The sequence below is a fragment of the Cyphomyrmex costatus genome, unplaced genomic scaffold, assembly GCF_001594065.2.
Source record: "Cyphomyrmex costatus isolate MS0001 unplaced genomic scaffold, Ccosl1.0 scaffold75, whole genome shotgun sequence".
Lineage (NCBI taxonomy): Eukaryota > Metazoa > Arthropoda > Insecta > Hymenoptera > Formicidae > Cyphomyrmex > Cyphomyrmex costatus.
The window spans coordinates 88,094-102,746 of record NW_017280322.1 but is presented as its reverse complement, the minus strand read 5'-3'; the positions used below and the strand labels follow the sequence as shown (position 1 = coordinate 102,746).

At 31.6% G+C, this 14,653-nt stretch overlaps 1 protein-coding gene across 1 annotated transcript; it reads left to right on the top strand.

Annotated features, from left to right (window-relative positions):
• The first annotated feature begins 3,609 nt into the window (after positions 1-3,609).
• On the top strand, positions 3,610-13,708 carry l(2)37Cd (general transcription factor IIIC subunit l(2)37Cd). The gene is made up of 8 exons (XM_018548649.1): positions 3,610-3,901; positions 5,606-5,761; positions 6,644-6,772; positions 6,974-7,211; positions 10,922-11,497; positions 11,602-11,810; positions 13,304-13,487; positions 13,557-13,708. The coding sequence occupies exons 1-8, from the start codon at positions 3,761-3,763 to the stop codon at positions 13,706-13,708; spliced, it is 1,785 nt and encodes a 594-aa protein (XP_018404151.1). The 5' UTR covers positions 3,610-3,760.
• Positions 13,709-14,653: the final 945 nt, after the last annotated feature.

The following is a 14,653-nucleotide window of genomic DNA, read 5'->3' as shown; positions in this document are numbered from 1 at the left end:
ATATTGATTAACATAAGATGCTCATTGGTCCAGCGGCCTTATGTGATGCTTATGCACAGTTATGCATTTCATGTGCGATAGGCCTAAAGCGGGGAGCACAGACTTTTGCATAACGCATAAAGCACGTGCATAAGGAATTTCATTGGTCCATTTTCTTATGCATGAGTCAGTGGACCAATCAAATTCTTTATGTATATGGTTTATGCGTTATGCAAAAGTCTGTGCTCCCCGCTTAAGGCGAGAAACACACAACTTTTGCATAACGCATAAACTATATACATGAAGAATTTGATTGGTCCATTGACTCATGCATAAGAAAATGGGCCAATGAAATTCCTTATGCACTTGCTTTATGCGTTATGCAAAAGTGTGTGTTGGGGCTCTGTCGGTACCTTTGATGTTGAGGTTTACGAAACATGTGATCTACAGCCATATCCTTAATTAGAAAAAGCGCCAAATTTCAAATAATAGATATCGTAAAATTAAAAATATTCAAAGTAAAGTATTAATATTTTAAAAAATGACACACTACAAAAAATAATAAATATTTTTGAGATTTATTTGTTATTTTATTAATTACTTATGTAACGTTATAAAATTATAAACAGTGTGATAAAACATACTTAAAAAATACAATTTTATATAAAATAAATTGCGTATTTTATTTACATATGTGGTGAGTCAAAAAAATTAAAAAATTCTCTTATTATTTACTTCAAAATATGATACTATATGTTAATATATATCATATATGTTATATAATGTATATTATTTTATGTATATGTAATTATACATGTTTTTTATTCGAAAAAATATATTCATTTATATTATATACGTTACTTTATTCGTTCATTTTTATCATTTTTTACGTATATTTTTTAATTTTCGTGCTTATTTACTTTTTTTACTCTAGCGTAGGGAATTGTAGGGATTTTTTGTAACATTGGTAGGGGTAAATGATATTTACGTTTTAACCACACTGTCGCCAATAGCAGGACCACGGAGTAATAAGAAGGAGATCAAGCTCGAGAATAAATATGGGCTCGAAACACGGTTTCGGAAAACCCCATGAAAAATCAAGAAGATGTGATTTTAGCGCTATCGTGGGAAAAGTTGGAAGTATTGACTGTCACGTGACATATATTTCGCTTTCTTTAATCTACTACATTTCGATGTGTTTCGATGTATTTTCCGACAGGCGCGCTCGGATCAGTTCTTCTATAGAGTCCCTATAAGAGAGTTGTGTCAATCTGAAGTAAAATGGCGTCGAATTGGGACTCTGGCAGAAAGGGACGCTAGACCTTATACTACGAAGAGCGTAAAATCATGGTGGTAGGCGAGACGAAAGCCTGCTAATACGAACGGCAACGAGACCTCGGTTTAAGTCCCGGCACCGGTGGAGTCCAGATATTTTTCTCGATCCACTCTTACAATATCAAAATTATAAGTAAGTCTATACATTATTATAAAGCTTTCGAATTAAAAATATATAAAAGATACAGATATTATGTGGTCGAAAGTGACATTCTAACCTTGTCTACTTATCAATATTATATAATTTAACGTAAATTCCACTCTTACAACTTCTAAAATCTAAACCACCGCGTTCACATTACTCAAAAGTGGGGATATAACAGCATCGATGATTGGTTCCACCATTTTACTTCAAAGCCAATGAAAATTTATACAAGATTGACACAACTCTCTTATAGGGACTCTATTCTTCTATACAGTGTTTTTCCGACACCGTGTTTCGAGCCCATCTTTTTCATGGCCTACCGCTTGAGCTTGATCTCCTTCTTCTTACTCCGTGAGCAGGACGTAGGGAAATTACAAAATTGCAAAAAGTAACAAAATGGCGGACATATGAATTCTTTTTTTTTAATTTGGCTTTTTTTTACAAAAAGCCTTTGTTACAAAAAAGTTGAATAAAATTGTAAAATTTTTATTAATTAAGAAACGGCTACGTCCAGCGATAGAGGTAAGTTTTCTGAACAAAATGCAATTTACACCAAGTCAATAGGTCATGTAGATTTTTTGATTTGCTGTCAACGAGGTAAAAGTAACTGTTCAATATTACCCTTTTGTACAGCAGCCTATATATAAGTAATCGAGACAAAAAAAATTTTTTTGCGTACCTCAGAATTGATACAATAAAGACGCCATAAAACAAAATTACCTAACTTTATTATATTTAAAAAAAAAATTCCCAAAGAACCTCCGATTTTTCAGATCTTCACACTGTCCATACCCCTTAATAAAAAAAAAATTCCCAAAGAACCTCCGATTTTTCAGGCCTTCACCCTGTCCATACCCCTTAAGGGGATATTTTTCAGATTATTAGAAGTTGCGTTTCAAGACCGACGACTGTTCGGCGCGCAATTTTTGGGGGGATTTTTCAAATAGGGTTGCGTTTCAAGTTCGACGATTGTTTGGCGCGCAAGTTGGGGAGGGGGTGGGGGGGCAATACATACATTACTATGGATAAATATTGCAAAGAATATTACTACGTCGACCCGCCATCAGAGGTCTATAGATATTCGCAAATTCTCGCAAGTGCTGAGATGCGCGTATATCTCTTTATATAGAATAAAACGAACAGGGAATGGAAGTAACTCGTTACTTGTAACGAAGTTACAGTTACAAGTTACTTTTTTGGTAACTTTACTGGTAACTGCGTTACTTTCTTTTACGCTGAGAAAGAGAGAGAAGTATATTCCCGCACCGTGGTTCTGGGACATGGACTTCTCTCTCATCTAGCCATATAGTAGTATTACATATATGGCTGCCGCAGCGTGCTGCACATGAAAAATCAGCTTTACTTAAGCGGGGAGCACAGACTTTTGCATAACGCATAAAGCATGTGCATAAGGAATTTCATTGGTCAATTTTCTTATGCATGAGTCAATGGACCAATCAAATTCTTTATGTATATGGTTTATGCGTTATGCAAAAGTCTGTGCTCCCCGCTTTATTATACCATGGTTCTTATGGCGAATTCGATAAGATTGCACCAGTGCAGTGTGATTGCACCAGTTCATCTTTAGAGTCCTAGATATCAGAGAAGCGCAACCGGCTTAAGTCAGTATCGCAAAATTACTAAAAACAGTATTAAAAATGGCGTCGTTTGCAGACGAACTACGAAATCCACCAATCGTCTATTAGTCAGCCATTTTTAATACCAATGAATGAATGTCATGATTGGTTGACAGTCATCAGCGAATCAGGACGTGGAACATCGGTTGCGCTTCTCTGATATCTAGGACTCTACTGGAAAGGAAAAGAAGAAAGATGAACTCAGGTGCACTCAGTGCGCATCAGTGCATCCAATCGAATTCGCCAATTAGATAATGGGCGAGTTCAAGACGGCAAAGCGGCTTAGGTCGCTTGCCGAGCGATCGAATATGATTGGTTGGATCTATAAGTAATAACCAATTATGTTCAATCGCTCGGCAAGCGTACCTAGCCGCTTTGCCCTCTTGAACTCGCCTAATCTGAAAAGAAGAAAGATGAACTCAGGTGCACTCAGTGCGCACTAGTGCATCCAATCGAATTCGCCAATTAGATAATCTGTGGTTCTGCGGCCTGCGCAGTAGTGCAGTTCTGCGCATATATGTAATTACATATATGGTTCTGCGGCGGTTGCCATTGTTGCTTGAAGAAGTAGAAGAAGCAGCATTGTTCTGAGTATTGAGTAATTAGTACTCAAAAGAAGGACTAAGGAACGTAACTTCAGAATTTGAAGTAAAGAGATAGTACGATGAGTGAGGCAAGTGATCCGAGTGACATTGAAATGTCCGATAAACATGACGACAAGGATATGGATTTTAACGTGGATGATTATTGTCATGAAATTGACAGCGATGATTCCTTTATTGAATTACCGGAGAATAACGTTAACGTATGTTTAAATACTTTATACAAAATATTTACTTTTTAAGATAAATAAATGTAAATGTTTACGTTATAATCTTTCTACCTTAAATTATAATAAAGATACTGACTCGATTCCATTTTGTACAAGAACAAGGATTTAAGGTAAATGTTTACTTTAATCTACTCCTCTCTAATATTAATGAAATTAGACTCATCCATTTGATGAGTTTTTATACTAAACGAAGAATCTGGCAGAAAAAGTCGCTCTGTCCCATGAAGCAAGATATTGTACAAATTTGCTGCTATTAAGCTATTATTATGAAAGCTATCGTATTGATACATAAGCACATGTACTGATGATCATATGTACATGCTCTGTGGTTCATGTACACATATATCTTAAATCTTTGCCTTAGTACTTTTAAATGAATGTATAATATACTAAAAATAATGAATCATGAAAAGATCATATTACAACCCTTTTGCAAGATAAGGGATATATTTAATATGTTAAATTATTAATATACCTTAAATACGATCAATCATCCTATAACACAGTTGATTCGTATCAAGTGTTATAAAACTATGCTCAGAAAAACTGAAAAGTACTGCAGATCAAAAGAATCTGTTTTGTGTTTTACCTGAACTGTTGAATTACTAAAATAATAATATTGGATTTTGATCCCTAAATCAAATTTGTATAATATGTAGTGTTATATGAAGGTTTCCCAAGTTTATTAAGTTGTACTATGAAAACGTTTTTAGAGGACAGTGTCGTGTGTCATACGTATGTGTGTGTGTATGTGTATAATTAGGTCTGGATGTAGGTTTTAATGTGTGTGTATATATTAAAATATTAGATATACTTGGTTTTGCACAAAGTACCATTACCTGATCCAGAGAAGGGATGATCCTAAAAAAATCATGTTTATTAAAATTTTGTTTATTTTGTAATTTTAGCAGTAAGTGTTAAAAAGATTATTTTGAGTGACTACCTGTAATTTAAATGTAAACATACATGATGTGCCTGTCTTTAAGCCTGGAGTCTATTTAACATATACATTAATAATAAATCTATTTAAACTTGAACTTTTTATGTAATTTACTTTCTGTATTCAAAATAGAATATGATCGTAATAATATATTGTATGAAGTACGAAAGGAATGAAAATAAGAGAGAACGAGTTAGATACTTGTAGGTCAATAGATGCACAACTATGTATATCATATAAAATTATTTTTTGAAAACTACAACCAATAAAAAAATATTTATAAATATACATATATTTATAAAGCTTATGATCCGTATTTAGAACGCGTTTTTATTGATAAAAGCGCGCTTTTATCTCTGAAATTCTATAGTATGCGTAACGTAAACTATAGCATGTTAAACCCATTCTACAATCGCGTAAATGTAGTTGTAAGTGGCTATGGTTATAAGAATTGACTAATTACAGTCGAACATTTTCAATCACGTATTTGACTGTGATTGGTTAATTCATATAACTACCCTTATGCAATTGTAAAATATGCTTTAGAGCGCTAACATCGTTGTAAGCGCGTTCTGTATACAGGCCTATATATATCTTTTTTTTTTACACAGAATTACGTTACGTCAGTTTACTCATCACTTTATATTATAAATTTTTTTTGCAATTTTATGTGTTTAACTTATCAGATATTGTCGAATGTATCAGAATATATATAGAATCTATTTGTTTTATTATAGATGAAGATAAATAATCAACAAGACGGCAAATATGTAGGCCCAGTAATTTCTGGACACAGATTCGACAAGAAATTGATTTGTATTAAATATCCAGGAAACGTTGTTAATGTCGATAAAGCTATTGAAACATTAGGTGGCATTAGTTCTATATCCATGGTATGATACAATAATAAGTACTATATTCAGTTTAATTGTATTGTATAACTATATCTGATAATAATAATTAAAACGAGGTGAAGGACAATGAGAGTCAATTCGTAAGTAAACAAGAAAGCGATTATAACATTAAAAATATAATATGAATTTTAAAGAAAAAGAATACAATAAAATACTTAGCCGCATTTGACGCAATTAAAAATTAGAATATCGGTCAATATATAATAATATAAAAAATCGCTCGATGTAAAATGTCGTAACAAGTTTCGACTCTTGGTTTGAGTCCTCTTCAGACGTTCAACAAAAAATTCCTTATTCCAATACAATTAAGACAACACATTTCTCACTGACTCCTCGATTTCTCTCTTCGTTACACCACATTGGCAATACAAGATGGCAAAGTCGTATATTGAAACAATGTATCTGTAACTTGGCATGAGAACAAAATCTAAAGATGTGAACATAATGAAATTCAAAAAAAAAAAATAAATAAAAAAATTAAAATGTCTAACTCACCAGCGAAAACGATTTGTCAGTTTACAATGTGAAAGTTAAATAAAATAAAAGAAGTCATAGAGTAAAATGAACATAAAAGTAATAACGCAAAACATTTTCACAAAACTTATTGTATAAAATATGTAAAGTAAACCGAATGCAAGGATTGAGTGTACTAAATCGTTTAACTGTTTTAATTGCGTCAAACGCGGCTAAGTATTTTATTGTATTCTTTTTCTTTAAAATTCATATTATATTTTTAATGTTATAATCGTTTTCTTGTTTACTTACGAATTGACTCTCATTGTCCTTCACCTCGTTTTAATTATTATTTTCATATAAAGAGTCCTTCAACTTTAATTTTGTTTATATCTGATAATTTAACAGACTGTAGATGTTCCTAATAGAAGATTAGAACTACGATTTAGACCTGACGATGGTTATAGCAAGCCTACTTGTGGGGACAGACATAGTACGAACGGCTTTTTACTTAGAGTTAGAATAAAAAAAAATAAGGTAACACAAGTCAAAAATGTTACCATGGAGCTTATAAAACCAAAATCTATAGATATTACAGACCTGAAAGTTACTTCTTCTAGTGAAGACCTTCATACGTTTCATTTAAAAAATAAACAAATTAATACAACATTTGCTATTGTAAGAAATAATCAATATAATCATGAAGATGATATTACTGTTGATCATTTTGTTAACCAGGAAAAAGATTGCAATGTTGACTTTATTCATTGTAATAATAAAGGAGCAACTGAGAAAAAATGTGCTACAGATAATAGAAACATATATGATACATGCATAGACAAGAGTCTATTGAAAAAGAAAAAAAATTTGTTTACTTTTGACAATAACAAATATGAAAATTTATCTCAAGGAATAGATTACGAAGTGCCACGTTTAAAAATATTAGGAAGAATAGAAACTGAATTCAAATTTACGAGTATATATTTTATATATAATATATATATATATATACTACATATAAATATGCATATGTATATACAGAGTATCACTTGTTAAGTAACTACTCCTTTCTATCTTTAAATAGAGATAAACGTAATAAATATAATCTTCGGTAGAAAATTTTCCTGAAATTTCGTTTAGATATAGATATTTTATTGAAAGTGATATTTTACAGAAGTTGTTAAAAATATGTTAAAATTTCACTGAAATTTCGCTGAAAGTGAATATTTTTCAACAAAAATATTGAAAACGTCAGAATTGAACTAAAATTTCTAGGAAAATTAGAAAAATTTATTAAAATTTGCACAAAATTTTTTGTCTAAAATTTCTTTGAAATCTAACAGTGTGATTTTTTTCAGCAAAAATTGTTTAAAAAATTGCTAAATTTAAACGAAAATTATTTCTAAAATTTTGCTGCACCTTTTCTAAAGTTTGATTGAAACTTTGCTAAAAGTGATCTTTTTCAACAAAAATACTGAAAAATCGCTAAAATTGAACTGAAATTTCTCTGCATCTGAAGATTAAAAAAAAAATTTTGTAACATTCCTCTAAAAATACATTACTCAATAAAATGTAAGGAACACTTTCGAACACGCTAAAAATTGGGCAATATTCAGAACATCGTAACTCGGTGAAAAATCATCGCAGACAAAAAATTAAAAGAGCATTTTAAAGGTTGAAATCTCTACTTTCAAAATCTATAATTAAAATTTCAATATGACTGATACTTTACAGAGTTATACGAACATAAATGGATATCCGTCAAATCTAAACATTTTTCACAAACTTTACAAAGTTCTATGGTGTGAGATAAAAATTACACGATACAATAAAATTGGTTTAATTAATTTTATTGCTTTGAAATTTCGCTGAAATTTTAGTGAACTTCTTTCATTAGAGGTATCAAATTAAATAGTTCTCTATTGTAAGCACGACGATCATCGCTTAGAAAAATTATTCATGTTATAGAACAGAGAGATATGCATAATTTTTTTACACGTGTATGATATAGAAAAATTATTTTACAAATTATACGAGGTATTTCGGTTTAAGATTTTGCATAGGGATTACTATCTTTTCAGTTTTGAAACTGGAAGTTGGCTATAGGGTGATTACTAAAAAGGTTGTAATTCCCGTAAAACCTTAAATTAAAATAATTTGTATAATTTGTAAAATAATTTTGGTATGTTATCTATCGTTGTACTCATTAGAACGAATGCTAATGAGATTAGAACAAACTATTTTTATTATAATATATTAAAATATTTACTTTATCGTGCATATCTTTCCATTCTTTAATACAAATAATTTTTCCAAGTGATCACTGCGTTTACAATATAGTTCAGTCGTCAGAGACGAAAATGCCACTCAACCTCTAAAAATCATATGAACAAGCTGAATTTTGCTGTGAATGTCAATTTTGGGACCCCAAAAAAGATGCAAAAAAGTTTGCCACTCCTACCCCCGGGCTTCCCCCTAAAACCCCCCCTCGTAGGGGGGAAAAAATGGAAAACATCGATTTCCCAAGAATCTGTACGCCGTAGAAAAAAATGTTTCAAACAAGAAATGTAGCTGAGATAATTTTGAACAAAAATGTTTCTTAGCACTTTTTGTGTAGAATGAACCGTTCTCTCAGAAACAACGCTTGAAGCGACCGGTGATGTTGAATGTCAGTTACGCGCGTGAAATCAATTTTTTAAATAAAATTTCTATCAACTCGACGGTAAAAATTCGATATCTTTTGATCAGAGTGTCCTATCGACAAAAATCAAAATGCGTTTTAAAGGTGAAGAGTGCAGCTTTCGTATGCAATTTTTGCATTTTGCCGCAAATGAAGTCAGTTTCTATAAAGCTGTTAAATAATTAAACGTTGCGCGATTTTTGCCATTTTTTACGATTCTCATGAGATCAATAAAATTTATCACTTCCATTGACCGGTCGCTGTGGAATTTCCATTGTTAGAGCCTAAACTTCAAAACCTATAACATGAAATTTCGATTTTGAGTTTTGGCAACAAATATGAGGCACTTGAAATATGCCTAAAAAAAAAATCGTGATATTTGGCCTTATACTTCAAATAAAACGTTTAAAACTGCTTCTTTTCGATTGCACAAGTACGTGTTTAAAAACTACACATCTTCAGCTACAAATTCCACCCAATGCCGTCTTCGTGGAAGCATTTCCCGTGACGTGAGATCGTTTGTAATGTGAAAGTTTAAATTCAGCGTTTTTTAGGCATATTTCAAATGCCTCATATTTGTTGCCAAAACTCAAAATCGAAATTTCATGTTATAGGTTTTGAAGTTTAGGCTCTAACAATGGAAATTCCACAGCGACCGGTCAATGGAAGTGATAAATTTTATTGATCTCATGAGAATCGTAAAAAATGGCAAAAATCGCGCAACGTTTATTTATTTAACAGCTTTATAGAAACTGACTTCATTTGCGGCAAAATGCAAAAATTGCATACGAAAGCTGCACTCTTCACCTTTAAAACGCATTTTGATTTTTGTCGATAGGACACTCTGATCAAAAGATATCGAATTTTTACCGTCGAGAAATTTTATTTAAAAAATTGATTTCGCGCGCGTAATTGACATTCAAAATCACCTGTCGCTTCAAGCGTTGTTTCTGAGAGAACGGTTCATTCTACACAAAAAGTGCTAAGAAACATTTTTGTTCAAAATTATCTCAGCTACATTTCTTGTTTGAAACATTTTTTTCTTCGGCGTACAGATTCTTGGTAAATCGATGTTTTCCATTTTTTCCCCCCTACGAGGGGGGGTTTTAGCTTCCCAGCCCGGGGGTAGGAGTGGCAAACTTTTTTGCATCTTTTTTGGAGTCCCAAAATTGACATCCACAGCAAAATCCAGCTTGTTCGTCGCGTTTTTCCAGGTCAAATCTCTGACGACTGGACTAATAGAGCTTTTAGTTAAAATCGTTTAATTTGATATATCTATTGAATCTATCTTTCTTACAATTAGTTTATGAGATAACGAAGAATGGTCATTTATACAGGGGACTTTTACTCTCTGTATATACTATAATAGGTACATACTTACTCTGTATATATACTGAGTGATTCATTTTAATCTTATAATAGGCAAATATTTCGAAAAATATAGAAGATATAGAAAAACGTTCCCCAAAGAATAAATCAAACAATTTCAAGACATATAAAATTCTAACAAAAAAACAAAAAATAGAGTATAGGTCACTTTACTCTATTTTTTTTTTTTTTTTATTAGAATTATATGACGTTTTAATATATGATTCTTCTAATTCTATATAAAAGTGTTAAGGTAGAAATATAAAAAATTAATAGTTCATGAGATATGTAATATTTTACGTCAATATATGCCAAAATAAAGTATAAAATATCTCGTAAACTATTGATTTTTTATATCTTTACTTTATTGCTTTTATAATTAGAAGAATCATTAAATGAAACAAAAAATAATTCTATTTAAAGAAATTGAGTGATCTTTATATTTTCTGTCTGGTCTCCTTTGAAATCGTTCTATTTTTGTCTGAAACATTTTTTTTTCATATCTTTTATATTTATCTGTCAAGATTAAAATGAATTATCCTCTGTGCGTGTGCATTGTACTACATAAATTATATAAAATATTTTTATATTAATTTTCCTCATATTATATCAAAGGTATTAATATCTTTTCATTTTAGACTTGTGTGATTTTCAATATGTACCAATGACAGAGAATAGATCAAATCCAAAAAAATTGGAATGCATATATAGCTGGATTTATCCAACGGGTATTCCTCTTTATTCTTGGTTGAAGAACGATGTACCTTATTTTCTACCACCAGCTGTTTTCAGCAGAATGGACACTGTACAACAGTATATACCGAAAACTGAAATAGATTCAAACTCAGACAATGTAATTGGTACAAACAAAAAATCTAAAGCAGGCTTTCCCAGTTATGTGTACTTTTCTACATCTGAAGTACCTACCGCTGCACCAAAAGGCATTGAAACAGCCATGAAAGTGAAGTTTCTTCAAAATACTCACTTGGAGCAAGTACGTCAACTGTTCGAAGAGCGTCCAATCTGGTCAAAAAATGCTATTATGTATAAAACACGGTTTACGTCCGAACAACTGAAAATATTATTACCATCAGTAGCATATTATTTTATGACTGGACCATGGAGAATTATGTGGGTAAAACTGGGCTATGATCCAAGAAAGGATATTAATGCAAGAAAATATCAGACATTAGATTATAGATTAAAAGCTATGCGTAAGTTATCATATATTATTTTTTACTATCAAAGATATATCTAAAGTTTAAAGTATACTTTATTTAATGTAAGATTTCATAAAATTAACATATGATTTTTGTAGATGGATTAGGTTCAACTGTCAGATGTAAAAGAAATTATTCGAATTATACATTACCATATAAATCAGCACCTGTTTCTAAACAGAAACCTGCAGTACTTACCGCTACATTGAATCAGGAACAAAATTTAAAGAAAGAGCGACATTTATACGAGAATGTATATATATACCGGGAAGGTATGGTACCTCCTTCCCGGCAAATGTTCTATCAGGTTTGTCAATAGTTTTCTCTCTATAAAAATAGTACGTTACAAAGGTAAAATAATGTAATAATATACAGCATATCCTAAAATTGATTGTAAATATTTTAAAGACAAATTCTCTGTAATATTTTAAAACAAAATGTCTAATGCAAAAATGCCAAAGTACAGTTCTTTAAAAAATGAGAAAAGTTTAGAAATTATGAATATATGACAGAACTAGAATTTCGGACGCTTAGGAATAGCAAAATCAATGTGAAAGTGCTGAATTTGTTTTTATCAAAGGTATAACATTCGGGCACCGTACACGCGCGCGCACGCACACATACATCCACCTACCCATCCATCCACCCACCCACCCACCTTTGCACTGACTATCTTGCCATTCCTGAGCGCAGTTCTAATGTTAGTTTTTAATCAGTTTTATTTTATAAGAATAATTATACCACAAACTGAAAATCTTTATTAGGCACACAAAGAAGTTATTTCAAGGAGAGAGCGAGAACAACAGACAGACGAAAAGAAATGAACATTGAAAACATCTTATCATACCATCTAACGGATAACTTAGCATACTATTTCATACCGACCTAAAACTATACACACACATACAATTGACTTGATCTGCCTCGACATACAAATTATCTTCATTTAACCCTCCTACAATTTATATTTTTTTAACTCTTATTTGAAAACTATCTTAGCATCGACGATACTTTTGTATTAGATGACTTAAATGGTAATTCTACAATGTGCTCTTTGTTTCCTGTTTCTTACTGTTTGTCTCTTTTGTTCAAAGGCATTAGTTTAGGAGATATAGTAAATTAAACTTCTATAATATGTAGAAAATAATACTGATGTAAGGGATATAATGCGAATAGTGAAGTTTATATATACTGCACTGATCTCTTAAAAAATGTAAACAGAGTCAAAGTCATACAGTCACAAGTATTTTGTGAACAGTACGTCAACGTACTTCTCGCAGTCTCTTAACAGGTTTCAATATGCGTCTGTACGAATTTCTAAGTTTTATTGATGATAAGAATAAGTTATAAGTTAATCCAACCCATTTGTTGGTGTGGGATAGCTTTCACTTTGCGTGGAAAGTCGAAATTTACGTGCAACAGTTCACTTATGGAAATTATCATATTTTCTAAACTAATGCCATCCCCCACTTAATTCTTGTGGGGAATCACTTAGAATACTCTTCTCTACAACATATCTAAAATACATTGAAATCGGTGAGGAGAGTCACCTAAAATAGATATTTATGAAAATTAACAACTCGCCTTAGAGCCATTCGATCAATCAATCAATTTTTTCTCCATCTAAGATCTCGAAGATCTTGGAGTGATGTTCAGGACTTCTAGTTTGAATACAACTTTTATTCTCAAACAATCTAAAGCATTTCTAGAAAATTTTGAAACATAGCTTTAAAATTAATCTAATTCGATCTCTTTTCGATTTTGAGCACTATTATAAATTGTTTTCTTTTTTGTTATTAGTATTGCGATGTCCTAGTAGCAGAAATACAGGAAATGTTGGCAAAACTTCCTGATCCTTTACCTGGTATCAGATGTCATGAAAAGAGAGGATGGCTGCCAACTGATTTTGACGTACAGTGCAGAGAAATTTTAAATAAACAAGTACGGGCTGTTTTGAGAAAAAGAATGAATATTCCTGAGGATCGTACGTATCAATGTCAATATGTTAAAGAAAAAATTATTAATGATAAAAAAACTTGCATTTTTATTACAGATCCAACATCTCTTCCACGAAAACGGAAATATGGCATTAAATTAAAATATAATAAAATGATTAATAAAAAAACAAAAAACAATACAACAAATTCTACAGAAATTCAGGCTAATGTTACATTTATGTCGAAATTAACAACGAAACGTGACTAATAATGAAAGTTTGAAACAGCTTGAATCTAACAATAAATCATCAAAGATATATAATTATGTAAAATAGAATTTTTGAAATTTTCTTTGAAAATATTAAAATATAATATTCGAATACTCAACATTTTTATTTATGAAAAAAAATTAAAACAGATTTTTAAGTGTTGCTGTTGCTAATTCTGATGACAAAGTTAATCGGCCGTTTGATGACAAAGTTAATCAAATAACTGGCGTTGATAAAATCGGCTCCTAAACTCTGTAAATGATAATCAAATTTTACGATCCATATTTATATGGATACGAAAAAGAAAATTATCGATAAAAGCGCACTTTTATCCCTAAAATACTATGGTATGCGTAACGTAAACTATAGCATGTTATTAGTGCGCTAACGTTATTAGGCGAGAAACACACTTTTGCATAACGCATAAACCATATACATAAAGAATTTGATTGACTCATGCATAAGAAAATGGACCAATGAAATTCCTTATGCACATGCTTTATGCGTTATGCAAAAGTCTGTGCTCCCCGCTTAAGCTTGTAAACGCAAGGGATATCCACACAAACTTGTATTGCCGCATAAACGCATGCAAAAAAAAAATTATCCAATCACGTTCCTCTTTAAAATCGCGTGTGAAATGTGATTGGTTAAAGCGGGGAGCACAGACTTTTGCATAACGCATAAAGCATGTGCATAAGGAATTTCATTGGTCCATTTTCTTATGCATGAGTCAGTGGACCAATCAAATTCTTTATGTATATGGTTTATGCGTTATGCAAAAGTCTGTGCTCCCCGCTTTACGCTTAATAACTCGGTTCACAAGGCCGATCCCCGCATTTTTCTTATAGATTCTTTCGTTCTGAGTGAAAACGCGACGTTTTTCTCTACACGGAACATTTTTCCCATATCCTAAAGCGGGGAGCACAGACTTTTGCATAACGCAT